This window comes from Monodelphis domestica, chromosome 1, assembly GCF_027887165.1.
Source record: "Monodelphis domestica isolate mMonDom1 chromosome 1, mMonDom1.pri, whole genome shotgun sequence".
Taxonomy (NCBI): domain Eukaryota; kingdom Metazoa; phylum Chordata; class Mammalia; order Didelphimorphia; family Didelphidae; genus Monodelphis; species Monodelphis domestica.
In genome coordinates, this window is record NC_077227.1 from 103,409,625 (window position 1) to 103,430,657 (window position 21,033).

A 21,033-nucleotide genomic window follows, 5' to 3' on the forward strand; every position below is an offset into this window, starting at 1 on the left:
AACCAAGTCTCTCCCAGTCAGTCTATCAACCAATAAGCATTTATTAGAGTCCTACCTTAGGCCAGGTACTAAAGTAAAGTGCTTGCTTGGAATGTAAAGGCAACAAGGAAATATATCTGTCTGAAAGGTACTGATGTTGTGGGTGCACATATAAGTATATACAAAATGAATATAATTTTTGTGCCAGCAGAAATAGCAACTGGATAATCAAGAAAGACCTCCTGTATGAGGAGCCTGATATTCCAGCTTCTCTCTCTATAATATTTATAAATAACATATTGTTGTTTTAGCTGTGGGTGTCATTGGCTAAGTTTCCCAGTTTTCCTTTACTCTGAGAATTTTGACTGTCCATTAAATCCCTGTCTGATGCTCCTCCAGCCTTTTTTTTTTCCTTCTTCAAGTTGTAAACCAGAAAGAAAACATTTGTTTCTTTCTGCCCTTGTCTATATTTTCTATCTTTTATTCATGGAACCTCTGGGAGGTGACAGGAGAGCCCGTCTGGGAATATTTTCTTTAATGTTAAGAGATACAGATAATTATAAAAAAGCAGAGACAAGCAGAATTCGAGTCACATTATGATTTCCAGTTGACCAAAGTCACTCTTTCCCCAGATGTGATTCTTTACCTCTCCATACCTGGAAATCCGACAATAAACAATAAATTTATAAGGCACAGTGGTGGTTGTGGGTCTGGAGTGTATTTGCAAGTAAAAGAAATTAGGATAAGCCTTCATGGGAGTACTAGAGAATTGGTTTTCAAGAATGATATTTCTGGGTCATAAACAGCAGATACAAGTTATTTGTTTTTAGGAAACTTTTATTACATAGCACCAGGCAGATAGATATACAAGTATTATAAAATTTGATAATAAAATAAACCAGACCAAACATAGACATTGATTTGCTCTGTTGGCCAAAGATTTATAGTCACAGCAATGTGAACATAAATTTACTATTTACTAGCCAAGAGGTTTCTGATTAGAATAGAATACTTTTCTCCTGTGTTTCTTACTACTAAAAGGTGGAACTGTTGGAGATGAGACTTCCCAAGTGGGTTTGAGCACTGTGGTTTCAACTGAAGGCTGGCTTCCTTATACAATCACTACAATAAATTCCCATCTTTGAATCAGCAACTGTTCATTTGTTTTTGGAGGGTGTGTGTGTGTGTGTGTGTGTGTGAGTGACAAATGAGTCGAGGAATGTTGAAAGCAGTTTGTATATACAAGTGTGCAGTTAAGTATTCCTATTTCTGTTACATTCTTGATCAGCAAATTAGTATTGAGAGTCAACTATGTTAGGTGCTATATTGCTTTAGTATAATAAAAAGAGCCATTCCTTGATGGTGCTGGAAGTCTCTTTGAGTGGTCAGATACCATCAGGCTGAGAAAAGGCAGGAGGTCTCTGGTTTTCCCTATATTGCCAGCTAGCTTTTATACCTTCTTGCCACACATTTATTTTATGGGTTGAAAGCTTGAGCCTGGCAGCTCTGCATCAACAGAATCATGCTTATCTGAAGAGCTGACCTTTCTTAGGCATCCTGCGCCAGGATTGGCTCAAAATGAATGGCCCTCAACTCCCCTTCAAAAGGTCAGCTTTGTTTGCCCAGTACACTGTTATCTTTAGCATAGTTTTCAAAGGACTTCATGGCAGCCCTTGACTTTTAAATTTGGAAGGAGAAAAAAGGTTTCACCCAGTTAAAGGAAGAGGAAGTGAATGAATAGGAAAGCCCCTTTCAATTCCAAGAAATAGCAACAGATCAAATTTGGGGAACAGCAATTAAACAAACAAAAACCCTCCAAAATTGGGGAAACAGAAAAATTACTGAAACAAAAACTTAGCCAAGTTTTATTCACTTTCCTGATGAAAGAATATTTTGTTGCTTTTGGCAGCAGACATGAACATGAGTATGTCATCAAGCAAAGGGTGACTTTGGGTCAAGGGGCCACAGCTGCTGTGTGGTCTCCTATCACAGCACACAAGCCAAGCATGAAGACCAGGTGGTAGAGAATCTCTGCAAACCAACCATAAATAAAAAGGCTTAGAAATACTGTTACAGAGCTCGAAGGAACCTTAGAGATCATTTGGTTCAACTTTCTCCCTTTTATTGAGGAAACTGAGGCCTAGGGAGGGGAAGTGGCTTGTTCCATGGAGTCAACAAAGTGAAGTGATAGCAGTCAGCTAAATGGAAGAAATCTGAGTCACGTTTGAGGGAGATTTCTATAAAATCGAATAAGGTGGGATTTTGTTGTTTATTTACTTTTAAAAAGTTCCCAATCCTATTAGAATGATAGACTCTGAGTTGGAAGAGATTGGAAAGGATATTCACAGGAAGTCATCTCATCTTTGATTAAACACCTCCAGGGAACTTTTGTTAGAAAATACTTGTTCTATGTGTCCCTGATTAACTTCTACTCATTGATTCCCAGTTCTACCCTCTAGAGTTAGTCTCTCTCTTTTTTTTTCATGTGACAGCCCTTTGTTTCTCACTCCCAAAGGGCTTTTTTTCCTGGCTAAAAATCTTTAGTCCCATTAAGCATTCTTCCTAAAATATTGAGAAAGTGAAAGGATTCCAAAAACTGTAAGGAAATGTTCAGCAAACTAGCTACATTAGTCTAAACTTACAGGTCCTAAAATAGAAGGTTCTTTATTTCAATAAAGGATCCATTGACTCCTGGTATTCCTTTAAGTAACCATTTCTTCTAGTATTTTAAAAAATAGAGTGGGTTTTACAAAAATCCATTTACATAATACTTTTCAGGCATTGCATTGCATAGAAATTAAACTAAAGTTGTATGGTTGGGATATGCAAGAGGTTTTACATCCAGGACACACAGAAATTAGAATTGTAAGGTTTTGGTGTCATTTTCTGGTCTTATTCATTTGTAAACAGTTCTCCATGGTGATTGTTGAGAACTACAAGGTTTTAGTAGCTGAAACTTCCTCCCTCTTAGAAACTACTCAAAATCACTTCAGTTTCTGATTTCTCCTCCTCCTCCTCTTCTTCTTCTTTATCTTCATCCTTTCTTCTCCTCTCCCGACAATAACTATGGCTCAGCATCCCTTCTTTCTTCTTCCTCTCCTCCCTCCCTCCTTTCTCCCTATTCTGTCCTTTCTCATCGTTCCTTTTCTTCAAGCACTTTTCTTTCTCCTCCAAGACATCCTGGATCACTCCTGCCTCTCAGTGCTCCTTGTGGCCTCTGCTCTTTTCCACCCAGCACTTCTCTGGTTTCAACTTTACCTCTCCCAGATTTCCTCTTTCTCCCTGCCTTGCCTCCCTCTCCTCAGAAGTCTGCCAGGTCTGGGAGGAAAAAGGGTTGGTTAATAATGGTGTTGAAGGTTGGGAGAGGTGGAATTATTGCATTTGACTTCCCCCCTCCATTATATAAATAAGTTTTGTAGCATGTTAGAAATAGGCTTAGTAAAGATTCTCTTTTTATCTCTTTTCATCTCACTCATTTAGAAAGTTTATTTTTAAAGAGCTCAATTCTTAATAAGTCTTGGAAGGCTCTGTTAGGACCAAAATGAAATCTGTTTTTCGTTGCAGTTAAGTGATTTAAACTTGTGATCCTTTATGAAGAAACAGAACCCCATTGCATCAGAGTCTGTCACCTTCTTACCTGAGAAAGTATAATGATTGGAGAAGCCTCGGCCTATAGGAAGTGGAAAAAACACAATTATAATCCTAAAAAAACATCCTATAAGGAGCATACACAACAGCATAATATTTTGAGCAAAAGCAAAAGGGACAGATTACATTTTGTTTTTATTATTAAAAAATATACTTAAAGCTATCAAGACTTTTGTATCATCCAGGAAATTTGTGTTTAGAGAGCAGAAATATTTTATAACCTAGATAGAACTTCAAGTCATTCATTCATTCATTCATTCACCCCTTCATTCATTCAACAGACATTGATTAAGTTCACACTGTATACTAGTATCCACTCTAAGAATTCATTGGAAACAAGATAAAAAGCGTCAGTCCTGAGAGAGTTGGTAAAAAACGTTTTTGCACAATTAAGATTCAAACTTTGGTGTGCAATGAGGGGTTTCAAGAGATGCTGCTGAGCATTTATGGGTATCTACAAATGGGCTTATGGTTCAGTATAGTCAACGCACTTCTATCGATGTGCTACCAGGGCTAACATTAGGTAGAGGAAAAGGTCCATCACCATCATTTCTTTGACAAGTTAGTCCAAATGTTTGGCTTCAGACACAGCCTGACAGATGAGGACACTAGATTGCTTATAAATCAGAAGTACTTACTACGGATGGAAAATTCCACAACTAATACCCCTCCAGTCTCTTCATGGAAGCGCTTCCGTTTGTCACAGGTCTAAAGGAGAAATGAAGTTGGGGAAAAAGAGGACAAGGAGAATAGGAGGAAGAGAAGGATGCAGAGAAGAGAAGAGGAGAGACAGAAAATGAATATAACTCTATAGAAATGTATTGGCCATTTCTTTAAAAATTATCAAAATCGAGGGCAGCCGAACAGCTCAGTGGATTGAGAACCAGACCTAGAGATGGGAGGTCCTAGGTTCAAATCTGGCCTCAGACACTTCCCAGCTGTGTGACCCTGGGCAAGTCACTTAACCCCCATTGCCTAGCCCTTACCACACAGTATTGATTCCAGGATGGAAGGTAAAGGTTTAAAAAAAATTATTAAAACCGTTTGTTCATTAGATACTTTTTTTAACCTAGAAAAAATATTTTTCTCATTTGATAAATTTGATAAATTACGTGCTAGGCTAGGAAGACTGGCTTCCCACACTTCCTTAGAAGTAGCAAATTCAGTTTGATACCATTCAATAAGAATTTACTAGGAACTACTCAGATACTATGCTAGGAATACAAAAGTGAAAACAGAGGCCCTCCTCAAGGAGCTAACAATTCCATGTTTTAACATCCACTTTTTCTGGGATTGAAGCTGTAGTTGCACAAATCCAGTGTTTCAGCTGTGCCCTGGTGAGTGAAACAACTAAGCTTTGGGGATAAGGTAAGGGGAGGGGAGGAAGGAAAGAAACAAACAGATCAAAGCTTGTAGTCTTTTGATTTGAACCTTGAACATTTTAAAACATGCAGCTCCATTCTAAAGTAATCTACAAATAAAAATGTCTCTTCAGCTCAGCGCACAGAAAGAGAAGCAATTCTCCAAATCGCCTGTTAAATAACTCCCAAGAATAGCCCTGTACATCAGAGTGTTACTGAACTCTGGAAAGTTTGCATAAACACTATAGGACCATGGATTTAGAGCTCTAAGGGATCTAAAGATGATTTAATCCAATGGTTCTCAAAGTGTAGTCTGGGTAACTCTGGAGATCCCCAGGACCCTTTTAGGGGGTCCACAAGGTTAAAACTATTTTCATAATAATATTGACATTTTAATTTAGCATGGTAAATATCAATAGACATAACCCACAGAAAAACTATTTTGGTGGAGGGTGTTTTTTTTTTTAATCCTTACTTTCTGCTATAGAATCAATACTAAGGCAGAAGAATGGTAAGGGCTGTACAATTGGGGCTTAATGACTTGCCCAGGATCACACAGTAAGTGTATAAAGCCAGACTTCAAGCCAGGTTCTCCTGACTCTGGGCTTGGCTCTCTATCCACTTAGTAACCCAATCTGCAATAATTTTTGAGAATGTCATAAGATCAATAGAAAAGATGATTGAATTCAACACCCACCTTTTATGCATGAGGAAACAGGCCAAAAATGGTGAATTGACTTGTCTAAGGTTATATAGATAGCAAGAGATTCAAAATCAGAGCTTTGATTTCAAATCTTGTTCACAATGAAATGCTCAACATTTCTGACACTTGAGAAAAGTCATTCTCGCATAAGAATTAAAGACTGGAAGAAGCCTTTAGGGCATTCTTGAGACTTCCTGCTGCAGAGATAAGTTATAGCTCTGTACACTGATGACATTTTATCTCTTGAGGGAAAACCCATACAGTGCTTTCTCTGCACACATTAGACCAGTGACACTCAACCCTTTTGGTCACAGAACCCCTTTACCCTCTTAAAAATTATTGAGGACCCCAAATAACTTTTTTTAAAATATAGCTTGTCTATCCATATTTTCTACTGTAGGAAATAAAGCTGATAAAATTTAAAAGCATATACTAGGTTATTTAAAAATAAGAAACCCTTTGCATGGTAACATTTTTATAAAAATCACTATTTTCCAAACAAAAAATATTGAGAAGAATGGCATCATCTTTTATATTAAAAAAAACAACAACCCTATTGTTTAACTTAATAGAAAATAGCTGGATTCTCATATCTGGTTCTTCATTAGATCTGTTATGAAATGTTATGTTGGTTTAACTATATGAAGATAGTCTGGCCTCACAATTATAGGTAGTTGAAAAATTGAAGTGTATTTTAATATTAGTATTATGAAAATAGTTTTGACCTCAAGGAAACTCTGAAAGGCTCTCAGGGAGCCCCACTGGTCCATGGAGTAAAACTTTGAGTACTGCTACATTATACTTATGGAATGAATGGTTTTAAATTTTTTTCTTTTTTATTAATAAAAACTTCATAAATCTTAACAAACATGAACATTTCCACATTCAAAGATCAGAAAAAAAGAGAACCTTATCTGACACTGTGAATCTCCATTACATACAGCTTTTAAAACATGTATTTCAAATTTAACATTGCTTTGCTTGTCTGAGCCTCATTCTGCATTTTCTTTTGCTCCCTTATTTGCATTTTAAATGATTCATTATTATTCCCCTTTTTTTGACATGATTATTATTAACCCTATTTCTTTTCAAAATCCTTCAACAAGAAATTAATATACTTAAAATTTTTTTCCTTCCCTCCAAACCCTCCCCCCTCCTTAAGAAGACAGGAATAAATATCTTTTAAAAGCCATTGTTGTTTCCCAAGTCAAATTGAGATGGATAGAAGGGTATTTTGCCCATATAGTTTAATTTTTAATCCCTGCTACCCATTGAAAAACAAGTTTATGTTTCATGCTCTTAATTCTGTGGCAACATTGATATCTCCTGTAAATATATATATATATATACATATGTATATATATATATATATTTTTTTTTTTAACCCTTACCTTCCATCTTGGAGTCAATACTGTGTATTGGCTCCAAGGCAGAAGAGTGGTAAGGGCTAGGCAATGGGGGTTAAGTGGCTTGACCAGGGTCACATAGTTGGGAAGTGTCTGAGGCCAGATTTGAACCTAAGACCTCCCATCTCTAGGCCTGGCTCTTAATCCACTGAGCTACCCAGTTGCCCCCTCCTGTTAATATTTTTGCATCAAGAGAAGCCAACAGCAAATATTGAAAGTCCCCAGAGTAGAAAGAGATGAATACAATCATCATTGGGGAAATTAAGGAAAAAAGAAAGAGGAAAGCATCTTATTAATTTTTTAAAATTACATGATTATCATGATAGCTTAATATGCCCTGGCAAGTCCTTCCCAATTATTTCTTCTTAGTCTATTCTATGGACCTGACTCATGAGAAGACTATCTTGGGAAAATATCCTTGGGGACGTCAGTAAGGAACTTTGGTGGAATCCAAGAAGAAGGTACCTTATAGTAGAATTTTAGGGGGGTTCTAGAGTTTCTGTTTGACTCTTACTCCTCTAAGTTATTCACCTTAGCATCAACTCTAAATGAATTCTTGCATATGGCATACTTCAGGAGATGCATACTGAAGCAATACCTTACTTGGTAGTGCTCCAATGTATTTTTTCTTTTGTTTGGTATGAGACTGAGATTTAATTGGCATAGAGAGTTCCCAGTGATAAAACATTCTCCATCAACACACAACAACTTCTCTTTTACCCATAGTCCCAGAGAGTTGTTAGGTTAGGGTGCTCATAGGTTAAGTAATCTATCCAGGGTTACTCTGAACCTAGGTCATCTTGACACCACATCTAGAATACTAACCATTACTCAAAACTGCCTCTTACTCTGATAATGTGAAATTTTTATTTGGGTACATTTAAAAAAGAGTCAGCCCATTTTTAAAAAAAGTGATTGTTTTGAAAGTATTAGACTAAGAGTCAGAAGAGCTGGCTTCTAAGTCCTGATTTTGCTATTAACCAATTGTTAACTTGGGAAAATTACTTGTCCATACCTCTGTTTCCTTATCTATAAAATGAATGGAGTTAGAGGACTCAATGATCTTTAAAGTTCCTCAAGATCAACTGGTCCTGTTTCCCAATATATTCGTTTATTTTCTCTCTAATTTGAAAAAAAGGACAAAAATTTGAGGAAGAAATGCCACGCTGAGGTTGTGCCTGTTTTAGTTTTCTCGACTCAGAGGAGACTTGTAAAAGAGCTTCAGTGGAAAATAGTAGTACCTTTGCGGTTGGACCATCAACCCATGGGGACAGGAAACAAAGTTTATGCCCACTCTGACCTTGATCTCAATGGCCTCAAAGAGCATGCTTGCAAAGTATGACCTTGGTTAATTTTTTCCTTCCAAGTGAATCAGCCAAGATAAGTCTGGAGAATCATATTCTATTTCTTGATGGAACAAGTTGAGACAAGGTCACAGGGGAAAAAACTTTTAGTCCCCTAAGTTCTATTTGAATGCTTTTTATGACCAGGACAGCTTTAGTTGCTAAAAAGCTGTCAAAAAACTGTCAACTGACATCTTCAGGAACTACTTAAAGGAAGAAGGAGGGAAGAAGTTGAGACTTCAAAATCTACTGGTTCTATAGCAAGAGACCTCCAAACACAGGATATCCCCCAAATCTTGGTGCTTAAATTTAATAGCTTAAAACTTCCCTGAGAGTTTTGTGATATCGTGTATGAATCCAAAACAGTATATCTAGGCAGCTATAGTGATGTCTCTATAGAGTATAACATCCTGTCCTATACCACACTATTCCATTCCATACCACACTATATACCATATTATATACTGTGCTATACTATACAATAATGTATTATACTTTTTAAAATTATTAATCCAAATGCATCGGACCAGGAGTCATAAGAACTGGCTTCTAGTCATGACTTTGCTATTAACCAACTATTTGTCTTAGGAAAATTTCTTTACTTTCCTTTACCTCTGTTTCCTTATCTATAAAAGGAAGTTAGAGGACTCAATGATCTGTAAAGTTCCTTCAAGATCCTGTTCCTGTTTTCCACCATATTCCTATATTTTCTCTTTAACTTGAAAAAAGGACAAAAGTTTGAGGAATAGATGCCATGTTGAGTTTGTGCCTGGATTAGCTTTCCAGTCAAAGGAGACTTATAGAAGAGCTATGCTATGCTACGTACGCTATGCTATGTTATACTATATTATATACTATATTACCCTATGCTATACTATGACATAGGCAGTCAACAAACATTTATTCAATATTTACTATGTACCAGGCACTATTCTGAGTACTAGGGGATACAAAGAAGGACAAATAAGTCCCTACCCTTAAGGAGTTCACCTTCTAATGGGGATGATAACATGTAAGTAACTAGGGACATAAAAAATATATGTATAATAGATGGAAGGCAATCTGAGAGGGGAAGAATTGGCAACTTTGAGGATTAGGAAAGGTTTTCTTCAGAAAACCTTGCAGGGGCAGCTGGGTGGCTCAATGGATTGAGAGTCAGGCCCAGAGATGGGAGGTCCTAGGTTCAAATCTGGCCTCAGACACTTCCTAGCTGTGTGACCCTGGGCAAGTCATTTAACCCCCATTGCCTAGCACTTACCACTCTTCTGCCTTAGAACCAATACACAGTATTGGTTGGAAGACTAAAGGTAAAGGTTTAAAAAAAAAAAGGAAAATGGGACTTGAACCAAGTCCTGAAGCAAGCCAGCAAAATTAGAAAGTGAAGGTTGGAACATTCTAAGCATCGGGTAAGCCACCACCACAAAGGCAAGGAGACAGAAGGGAGAGTGCTTTGTTCAAGAAACAGAACGTAGTCCAGGAGAGCTGAATCACAGAATTTGGGGCCAGGAGTAAAGGAATCAAACTTTAGGAGAGAATTCAGAGGTCTACTACCACCATAATGGTAAAGGGGCTCAAGTCCATGCCATATGAGGAATGGTTTAAAGAAATAGCTTTGTTTGACTTGCAGAAAAGAACATTGGGGGTATATGATAGCCATGTTCAAGTATTTTAAGAGCCTTGATGTGAAAGAAATATTAATTAGTTAATATGCATTTATTAAGTGCCTACTATATGCCAAGCACTGTATTACAAAGAAAGGCAAAAGCAGTCCCTGCTATAAAGGAACTGAGTCTAATATTAAAAGCTCTCTCCTTTTCTCTCTCTGCCTCTGTCTCTTTCTCTCAAACATATATGTATATGTACATATATACATAGATAGGATAAATTGGAAAGGGTAACTAATAGTAGAGGGTAAAATGTTGCAAAAAAGGCACATTTTAGCTTGGTTTATGGAAAATCTTCTTAAAAATTAGAGCGATTCCAAAGTACAATGGATTATCTTCAGAGGCAGATACCCCCTCATTGGAGGACTTCAGACAAAAAGTAGATGAAGACTTTTCAGGTAGGGAGCAGAGGGGATTCTTATTCATATACGAGTTAGACTAACCAGTCTTGGAAGTCCTTTCCAATCCTGAGATCATCATCATCACCATCGTCATCATTAACAACAACCTAATTAGCATCATCATTACAAATGAGGAAACTAAGGCTCAAGTTTAAGTGATTAACCTGAGGTTGCCAGTATCCCAGGACTAGAATTCAGGTTTCCTGAACTCTAACCTAGTGCTCTTTTTTTTCTGGAAGAATTTCCATGGAATGACACCAACATTTCATTTTAAATCCTCCCTGGGTAAAAATAAAGACCTTTAAGTATTAGATTTCCCCCCAAGTTGGCATCTGACAGTGTAATGCTAGCAAGTAGAGCTGCTTTCCAAAGACCAATAGAAGACTGACTTACCACTGGGCAGGAAAACTTTTCACTGTCACAGATGAATGTCTCACAGTGCAGCCAAACCTTGGACAGTTTAGGCACGTTCTGGAAGCGGAAAGCATTGAACTGAAACGTTGCCCGGTGGTCCTTGCCATTTTCATGCACCAGAACAGTTTCATCAGTGGGACATCTGAAAACACACAATGAGAAATAAAAAAACTAGAGAACCACCATCTAAATGATCCCTGAATTGGTTTACTAAGATGACAAAGATATGATTCAATAGAATGGACATTCTTTTGAGTCCGTAATATTATTACAGTTCACACCGAACACCAGGGCAGTGCTGGATTAAGAAGGAGTTGACACAGAAACGTTCCTTTTAAAGTACTTTGTGGAGGCAGCTGGGTAGCTCAGTGGATTGAGAACCAGGCCTAGAGATGGGAGGTCCTAGGTTCAAATCTGGCCTCAGACACTTCCCAGCTGTGTGACCCTGGGCAAGTCACTTGACCCCCATTGCCTAGCCTTTACCGCTCTTCTGCCTTGGAGCCAACGCACAGTATTGACTCCAAGATGGAAGATAAGGGTTTAAAAAAAAAAAAATAAAGTACTTTGTATAAATCTTCTGACCCAGCCAATCAGTTACACAAACATGCAATAGGTTGTGGTAGGGGTCAGTTTTCCATGAAAGTCTCAAATCTACAGATATTTTTTTCCCTCTTGTATCCATACTGTTTGTCTTTGGGTAGTATACTGGTGTAGGTGGCTGAGCTCCATCCCTCAGACTCCTCTCCTTTAAAAAACATAGATAGCTTTTGTCTTTATGTGACCTTTATTTCCAAATACATTTTTCTCTCTCCTTGGAGAGCATAGCAAAGAAAAAAAAGAAAGAAGAAAAACATATCCACAAACTAACCCACATATCAATCCTATCAGACAGCATGTGCAGTGCTTCATATACACAGTTAAAATCAATCTTTGTCTCCCTCCCTCTCCCTCTCTGTCTCTCCAATCTTTCCCTCTTTCTCTTCTCTTATACATATACATATGCACATACGTTCTTACATACATGTATATATTACATATCATGTGGGAGGTGGTTATAACCTTTCATTTCATTGGTGAAAGGAATTCCTGAGAAGGAAACTGCCTCTACTAAAGCAGTTAAGGAATTGTTCTGAAATAGTCCTGGAGAGTGACTTGGGGCATGGAGAAGGGAAATGACTTGCTTAAGGTCTTATAGTTAGTATGAGTCAGAGGAAAAACCTGATCCCAGGGCTTCCCACTTACATAGTTTGCTCTGTATCCAATATGCCATGCTATCTCCCCCCAAATCATGCCTATTTTATTAAAAAAATGTAGTCACAGGAATAGTTATTTCTTGGAGCAGAGGTTCCATGGGGGTGTGGATCTTTTGCCTTCTCAATTGGTCTATGGACTATTAGATGAAACATTTTGCTTGTGAAAGCACTACAAAGACAAAAAGAGGTTAATGTACCTCCTAGAGTTCCTTTTTCTCACTTAATAAATCTGTCTCAAATAGGTTCATAAATGTAAGCAAAGTGACTTCTGTATTTTATGGGTACTTTCTTACAGTTCTGTCACTAACTTTCTAAGTAAACTTAGGCAAATTGCTTCCCTTCTCTTGGCCCCTTTCCACATTTCTAAAACAAGGAGCTTGGATTATATAATTTTAAGGCCCTTTCTAATTTCAACCTTAGAAGTCATTTATAAGCATAAGGCAATGAACAAATTATTAGATTTGGAGTCAAAGGTGATGGGTTTGCCCGTCTCTGCCCAGCTAGTATGTATCTGTCAAGGTACCTAGGTGACCTTGGGCTCTCTTGGGACTGAGGTTTCTCATCTTTAAACTTTAAACTTAGATGACCTCCAAGGCCCCTTTTATATTTAAATCTAAGAACTATAATCCCTAAGGGGAATGATCCAAGAACCTTTAGTTCATCAGGTTCAAGTCCAACTGGGAGAAATTAGAAACAGAGACTTGAAAATCCCAGTGCTGAGAGCCAATCCATGGAGAAGGAGTTGAGGGAGGGGTGTGGCCCAATTCTAAGTCAAAGTTCTTCTATTTGTGTCGGTACCAGAGCAGTGATGGAGTCATGGACACTTTCTGAGTTGTGAAATTCAACTCTCTGTTGGTCAGTAAACCTGAGATCCTTAGTTGAAACTAAATAGGTCCTTAAAATAGCTCACTAAAATGAGTTCTCTCATGCCCATGTCATGCCATGACTTTTAGCTGGTGGAAAAAAACAGACTTGGGGGCAGGGAATAAACATGAGGAATAGAGGAATGGTGGGTGAGTAGGCATGATTGTCATGCTTCGATCATTCAGCCCTAGTTCCTCTTGGCACTTTGACTTCCCAGCACAAGCTTAGAGGTGAATAGGTCCAGGCAATGTTCCAGTCAATGCCCCTAACCCCCAGTGACATATTTCATTGCAAATGAAATGAGGGTCACCCAAATATTATAAAATAAATTCTATTAAGTGAATTTGTGCATAAAGAGAAATCCCTGATATTTTGAATATTCTATTCTCTCTGGAAGTCTAAAAAATCATTTATTTCTTCTGATTGGAGTAGAAGAAGTGATTTGGGGGCAATTCTGGGGCTCACTTTCTAACTTTGGTCTCTGGTTTCTTTGTGATGAGTCCCCAGTACCCATATTTCCAGAAGATTCACAAAGCATTGTTAAAAATCTAAGCAAGGTAGAGATTTACCTCAAAGATTTAACTTTCCAGATATATACAATAAGGCACATTGGTAAAATGGGAATGATAGAGTTGATTTGAGGAAGGATGAATGAATATGCATAAGCAACAAAGCATTAAACATGATGATGCATTATGTAAACCTTTGTCTAATCACTCACAATCATAAGAGGAATACCAAGAGCTTTTGAAGTCATTTTCAGACCATACAAGCCAATAATTCACTTGGGAATCCTTTAAGTCATTTGTTTGATATAATTGTCTCTAAAGCATAAATGAGTCCATCCTAAACCTGGACCAAAAACTACTATCAAAACTACTCCTAAATTCCTGCCACCCCCAAAAAGAAGATCTTCTGGATTATTTAAATATTATTTCATGCCTCCTATTCTGCCTGGAAATCAGATTTGTGTGACTGCTTTGCCACAATAATTATCCAAAATATCTTCCCTCCCCAGGATATTCTTCACCCTGGCATCAGTACTTAACTGACTTCAGTTTTATATAGGCTAATGTTTTTACTTTGTCCCAGTTCTGTGGGCTGCTGTACAGCAATTCCCTTTATATAATACATACCCACAAACACAGGGAAAATCATTAATATTGGAGTCAGAGAGCTGAGTTTACAGGCTCTGCTTATTACTACCTGTGTGACTTTGGATAAGTTATTTGAATGTATTCCTAGGACTCAGTTCCCTCATCAGTAAAATGAGGGGATTGAAATTGGCGGTCTTCTAGCTCTGGATCCATAATTCTCCATTTCTAAATAGATAATTCAGGTGAAATGTGATTAGACATTTATTTCAAACTGGGCATATACCACTTTAACTGTTTCCTTCAATGCCAAAACCAAGGCCCCTAGAAGGAACTCTTCTTGACTTTTCCCAAAGCATGAAAGCCAACTAGTCTGGAAAGGATCCAGAACCCATCCTATAATCCTGACCCATGAGAAAGAGTACATACCCTTTACCAATTAGCTGCCATTGCATGGGATACATGAAGTCCGCTGATGGTGTGGCCCAGCAACTGTTCAGGACTACCTTAAACCTTGAAAGGAAAACAAAGAACCATTGAGCCAGAAGTTCTTTTACTCAGACAGGGCTACAAGTTGCTTTCTTTTTCAATCCAAATTTTGTGGAGCTGGTTTTCTTACCTAATACTTAACCCTTTGGCTTCCACACCTGCAAACAAATCTGATCCAATTTCTGAGGTTTCCAACACAAAGGGAGCTTCTCTTTTAGTGGAGAACTTGGCATTCTTTGGAAAGAAATTTATATTGAGCATTATGATATCTAGAACTGCCCAGGTGGGACTCAGCCAGTTAAAACAGGGCAGGGGTCAGTCCCAGGAGGGGCAGAGGTAATGGAGGACACAGAGGAACCATCCTTACAGTTAAAGAGAAGTCAGTGGTGTAATAAGGGCTACACTGTCTTCAATGAGTGAGCTGGGTTATAGAGAAAGGCAAGCTATCCACAACTATTTATATAGAGTACATGATTTGGTTTGAAGGATCTAGACCAAGGAAGCATTTCAGAGGTCATCTAGTCCAATCTCTTTATTTTGCAGGTGAGTGTCTGATTTATAGCATAGATTAATTATTAGTAGAAAATGAAGAAACCAGTTTTGTGGTCCCTAGAAAATCACTTAACCTATCTCAGTCTGATCTCTCCTTGAACTGTGCCCTGTAGAAGCCTGTTCTTTTGTTAACAAACTCTCCATCTTAGATCTCTTCTCATGCTTCTTTCATTTACTTGCAAGCACAGAAATCTGGCTCTTCTCTGAAGCCACAATATCCCTGGCCACCATTTCCAGGACTGGATTTTTGTTCCTTCATACCCCAGCCCAATTAGTCCAAAACAAGGAGCTGGTATACTTCTTGTTCTTCATTGTCATTTTGAGATCCTTTCCCAACTTCCATCTTTTAATAAGCTGTCTTTCTTTGAGGCTCACTTCAGCCTATTCATGTCTAAGTGTCATTTATCTATAATCCTTGAGGACATTAGTGACTAGATAGATGATCCCTATCCTCTCTATTTCAGTGTCAGCCCTTATACTTAGGAATTTCAATTTCTATATCAGTATGTTCTCCAACACTCTTGCTTCCCATTGTAGCAACCAGTGAACTCCATCACCATTATACCTCAGACATACTCAAGAATGGTCATTCCTTTGATCTTATCATTGACAGTAAGTGTTCTACATAGTCCATAATTTTGGAATTACTCTTTCTGACCATAAATCTCCATTCTCTAATCCCAGTGACTTTTGTTGTTTCAGTTTCAGTCGTGTCCAATTCTTTGTGACCCTGTTTAGGATTTTCTTGGCAGAAATATTGGAAAGATTTGCTATTTCCTTCTGTATGTCATTTTATAAATGAGGAACTAAAGCAAAGAGGGATAAATGACTTACCTAGGATCACATAGCCAGAAATTGTCTTGTCTGAGGCCAGATTTAGTCAGGAATAAGAGTGAGTTTTCTTGACTTCAGCTTGGTATCCTGTCCACTGTACCAGTGCCTTACCTCAGCTAAAATTATTCTCTATTCTTATCACAATTTCCAGTTACTCCATTCAGCCCTCCCTTCTTTTCTAGGCCATTCTAGCCTCACTCTGATCTCTTCAAATCTTGATTCCATAATGAATCAGTTCAACTTCATACTTTTCTCTTTATTTGAATCCTTTGCTCCTTTTCCTTTGGAAGCCCATCTCTTTCTATACCCCAACCCTGAATTACTCCTACCATCTACTTCCTTCCCTTCTACTACTCCAGTAACTGCTAGGAAAAGTCACACAGGTGTCTTGACTACAAATATCTAACCTCAACTGAACTGTATCATCTATAGGCTAATACTATGACTCTTCTCTGACTTTATTGCAATTCCCACAAAATGGTAAAAACTTGCTCTTAATTCTCTAACTATCTGTCCTATCCCATCCCCTGACCCTAGCAGATGATCTCCTATCATCCTTTACAGAAGATATTGACCCCATACCCCTTCTTCTTTTTCTCACTTCTAGACCTCTCAGATTTCCTTAACATCACATCATCTATTTTTCCTTTTGTGCTTCAGAATCTGATGAAGAAATGACTCTTTTCCTTGTCAAGGGCAGCCCCTTGACTCATATTTTTGATTGCATCCTCTACGGTCTCTTCCTTGTGCCTGATCCTTCAATCATTTCCACCATTTCTCTAATTATCAGTCTCCATTTACTGGTTCTTCCTCCTACTACCTACATACATATACATGTCTAGATTTGTTGTTATTCAGTTATTTCAGTCATGTCTGGCACATTTTATAACACTCCACTCTATCCACTGTGCCACCTAGCTGTCCCCATTAAGATTTCCTCATGCTAAAACCAAAAAATTTCACTTGGACTTTACTATGTTCTGAAGATATAATCCTATATCTCTCTTCCTTTTCAAAGACAATGTGGGAGCAGCTAAGTGACACACTGGATAGTGAGCCAGGCTGAGAAAAAGGAGGTCCTAGTTTCAAATCTGGCCTTAGACTTCTTAGCTGAATGACCCTGGGCAAGTCACTTAACCCCAGTTGCCCAAGATAGAAGGTAAGGGTTTTAAAAAAAAAAGACAAAGTGGGGGAGGGGGGAATGGCACCATAACTCTTTGCCTCCACTTTCTTATCTCTCACTCACTTCTTAACCCTTTGAAATCTAGCCTATGAACCTATAACTTGACTGAAACCATGCTCTCTGGGGATTACCAATGATCTCTTTATTGCTAAATCCAATGGCTTATTCTTAAAACTTATCCTTTTTGTCCCCTCTGCAGAGTTTCGCACTGTTAGCCACTCCTTTTCTCTCTTCTCTAGGATACTCTCTTTGGTTTGGTTTCTCATGACATTTGTTGTTGTCCTTCAGTTGTATCTAACTCTTTATGATCCCATTTGGGGTTTTCTTGGCAAAAATCGTGGAGTGTTTTGCCATTACCTTCTCCATCTCTTTATCCAATGAGGAAACTAAAGCAAATAGAGGTGAAATGACTTGCCCAGAGTCACACAGTTAGTAAATGTCTGAGACTAGGTTTGAATTCAGGTCTTCCTGGCTCCAGGCCTGGGATTCATTCACTGTGGTATCAATTTGACATTCTCTTAATTTTGCTCCAACCTTCTACTCATCTGTCTTAGTCTTCATTGTGTGGGCATAACACCAAGATTTTGTCCCAGACCATTTCTTCTTTCTTTATCCCTCTTTTGGTAATCTCATTAATTTTTATGATTTCAGTTGTTACCTGAAGCCCCCTCTGGCATGCCAGGGCACACGTGCCATGTCTTTGCCAATATAGCTCTAGGTTCTCTCCTTTATCTCTCTAATGGTCTTTCCAATACCTTTTTCTGGTTCTTCTTCCTTCTTCATTTCCTTAGGTATTTCCCAAGTCTCTATCCTCATATTTCAGTCCTTTGGACTTCTTGTCTATGTTTTTTCTCTTGGCTATTTAATTCACTCCAAATTCACTCTTTAATTCACTCAACTATTCCTTCTGTGTGAATGACTCTGACATTTATATCTTTAGTTCCAACAATGCCTCTGAGCTCCAAAGCACCATGTTTAACCACCTGCTGCATGGCTGCATGGCAAAGTAGATAGTTGTCAGGAAGAACTAGGTTCATATCCTTCCTCAGAAACTGCCTATCTGTGTCACCTTGGGGAAATTTAATTTAGACCTGGGTTTTTGTAAAAGGAGAAGGTTGGACTAAGCCTTCCCTTCTAATTCTATAATCCTATCAGCTTCCTTTCTTCAGTCTCTTTCCCTTTCAGTATATCCTACCCAATATATATCTACTTAACTTCAAGATACTACTTTGTTCAAAACTATTTTGTGATACTGCCTGCCAATTAAAGAACAATTTTCTGAGCCTGGCATTTGAGGCCTTTCATAAATCTGGCTCTGCCTTACTTTTCTAGTCTTCTACTCCCAGTTACCGGTTATTCTACACTCTGGGCCTATTTTTATATCATTCCCTAATCTTCAAATACCTTCTCTCCACATCCTGACTTGCTGAAACTTGCCCATCCTTCAAGGTGCAATTCAAAGATCACTTTCTTGATCTTTGATCACCTTAGGGTGAAGTGATCCCTCCCCTCCAACTCTCGCAGTACATTCTTTTGATCTCATCTTCTACTTTGTATTATAGGAATCTGCCTATCAGTATCATCTACCTCATTAGCTTGTAAATTCCATTTTTTCAGCTTATAAACTTCATTTTGTATTTATTTCTCTCTCAGTGATGGGCATACACATATTTGATGAGTGGAGTATCTGATGCAACAATGTTGAACCTGAGCCCAGAATGAGTGTCAATTAGCATCATGTTTAACCATATCCTCCCTGCTTTTCAAAATGCATCTCCACTGGAGCAGAGCAGAATATAAACTCTTTGAGGCCGGGATCTTTTTTTTTTTTAACTTTGTAACCCTACATTCCCAATGTAATATTTTGAACATAGGAATAGGGACTGGATCCATGATTTCACTGGAGTATAGAGCTTCCAGATGAGGAAACAAGCAGTGTATGTTTGTACCTTCTCAGCAATTTACAGTTTTACAGTTCCCCAGAATATTGAGAGATTAACTGCCTAATTTAGGGTCACACAGTCAAGATAGATCAGAGACAGAATATGAACTCAGGTCCTTCTTGCTCAGTGGTGAGCTCTCTATCCACTATGCCTGCTGTTTCTATACCTCACATATTGTGGGCATTTTAATTATTTTTTAAATTAGTTAATTAAATTAATTTAATTTGATACCTATTGGGCTGGATTATATCATACCCCTGCCTGTTTCATGTATGGCTGTCAATGAGCAACCTGCTGGGAATTTTCTTTTTTAGGTTTAGAATCTGGAAAATTTCCTGCTCAACTTCCAAATTTGGAGGCTAGGGGAAGGAAAAGGTCTCTTGGGAACCTGCCTTTGGTGCCTCCAAGAGTCCAAAGCCATTTGATTTCCTTCTGCAATCTAGGTCATGGCCCATGACCTGCTAATAGAGAGGAAATATATGCAAGGATTGGTGCTGCTTTGGTAACACACAAGAATGCTCTGAGGAAATGGAGGAAACCAGCCCTGCCCCCAAACATCAGACTGACCTCATGAGTCAGGCCCTGGAAACAAATCACAAACCTCATGGCTCTGGGGAATGCTAAGCAGCCCCCCACCCCCACCCCCAAACAGAACAGCATCATGTGGGAAAATAGCAAGGGTCAGAGCTCCGTTAGTTCCCTTGGAGCCCAAGCCACCAGTCTTGGAGTGTAATCCTGGTGGGCCACCCCTTTGGGAAGGTCTTTTTGAAACAACTTAAGAAAACTGGTCACATTGAGTGGCCCACAACCACTGGCAGGAGGGCCCTGAGAACATTCCTCCCATATTCTTCATTAAGGTTAAATTGAAAACAGTGGGTACAGTAGACAGGTCTGACTGAAATGGAGAAAAAATTCTCTTGGAAGAAGACTTCCTAATAACACTGTCATTGTTCCCATTGAAAACCCTTGCTAAAGAAGCAGATAATCCTATATTTTGCTTGATTAAAATAATCACAAAAAACCTCCAAGGAAAAGTGGGAAGCTAATACAGCCTGTTGCTTTGCCACTCACTGGTGGCCACTCTGTACATGTATACCTTGAATGCCTGGATTCTCTCTAGTTCTCAGATGGATGGAACATTTATACTCTGTCACTACCCAGACTCTGCATCATTTCTTAGCCTTTGGAAGTCCACATGGTATTGTCCAATTTTGCCTGCTTGCCAAGAAAAGCCAAACCGGTCCTTTCTTTCAGGATTAGATGCGCTGCTAAGTGGGGACAAATTTTCCTCAGAAGACTACGCTCTTAAAGGAAAGAACACTGGAGCGGGAAGCAGGACCGTAGGTCTTTGTCCTGCCTTTACTTCTGGGTAAATCTCCTCTCTTCTCCTAGACTCAGTTTCCTCACCTGCAAAATCCTGATTTATCACTATATAATCTCAAAGGTTCCTTTGATCACCAATATTTCCTGGCTATATTCTTGGAGTTGCCTTCCCCTAGGGAAGTATGTATGTGGTTGTATGTGTGTTCACAAATGCATGTGTATCTGCATAATATATATGTGTGTGTGTGTGTGTGTGTGTGTGTGTGTGTGTGTGTGTGCCTGTGTGTATAGTATGCCTGCTCACAAGTAGCTATAGATTTTTTTTTTAAACCCTTGGAGTCAATCCTGTGTATTGGCTCCAAGGCAGAAGAGTGGTAAGGGCTAAGCAATGGGGTCCAAGTGACTTGTCCAGGGTCACACAGCTGATAAGTGTTTGAGACCAGATTTGAACCTAGGACCTCTGGTCTCTAGGCCTGGCTCTCAATCCACTGAGCTACCCAGATGCCCCCCGCTATAGATTATTTTAAAAAAAGCTAGTAGAAAGGAAAGCTAATGGTTTTAACCATAGCTTTTAAATGG

The 21,033-nt window shown here is 38.6% G+C and overlaps 1 protein-coding gene across 1 annotated transcript in view; it reads right to left on the reverse strand.

Moving 5' to 3' along the window:
- Positions 1–795: 795 nt before the first annotated feature.
- TECTB (tectorin beta) overlaps positions 796–21,033 on the reverse strand; it is a 138,169-nt gene continuing 117,931 nt past the window's right edge. Inside the window, exons 9-14 of the mRNA XM_056803967.1 lie at positions 14,750–14,853; positions 14,560–14,643; positions 10,899–11,061; positions 4,266–4,335; positions 3,617–3,649; positions 796–2,010 (exon numbers count right to left, since the gene is read on the reverse strand). Of these exons, the coding sequence (XP_056659945.1) occupies positions 1,934–2,010; positions 3,617–3,649; positions 4,266–4,335; positions 10,899–11,061; positions 14,560–14,643; positions 14,750–14,853 (531 nt within the window). The 3' untranslated portion in view covers positions 796–1,933. The remainder of the gene's footprint in view (positions 2,011–3,616; positions 3,650–4,265; positions 4,336–10,898; positions 11,062–14,559; positions 14,644–14,749; positions 14,854–21,033) is intronic.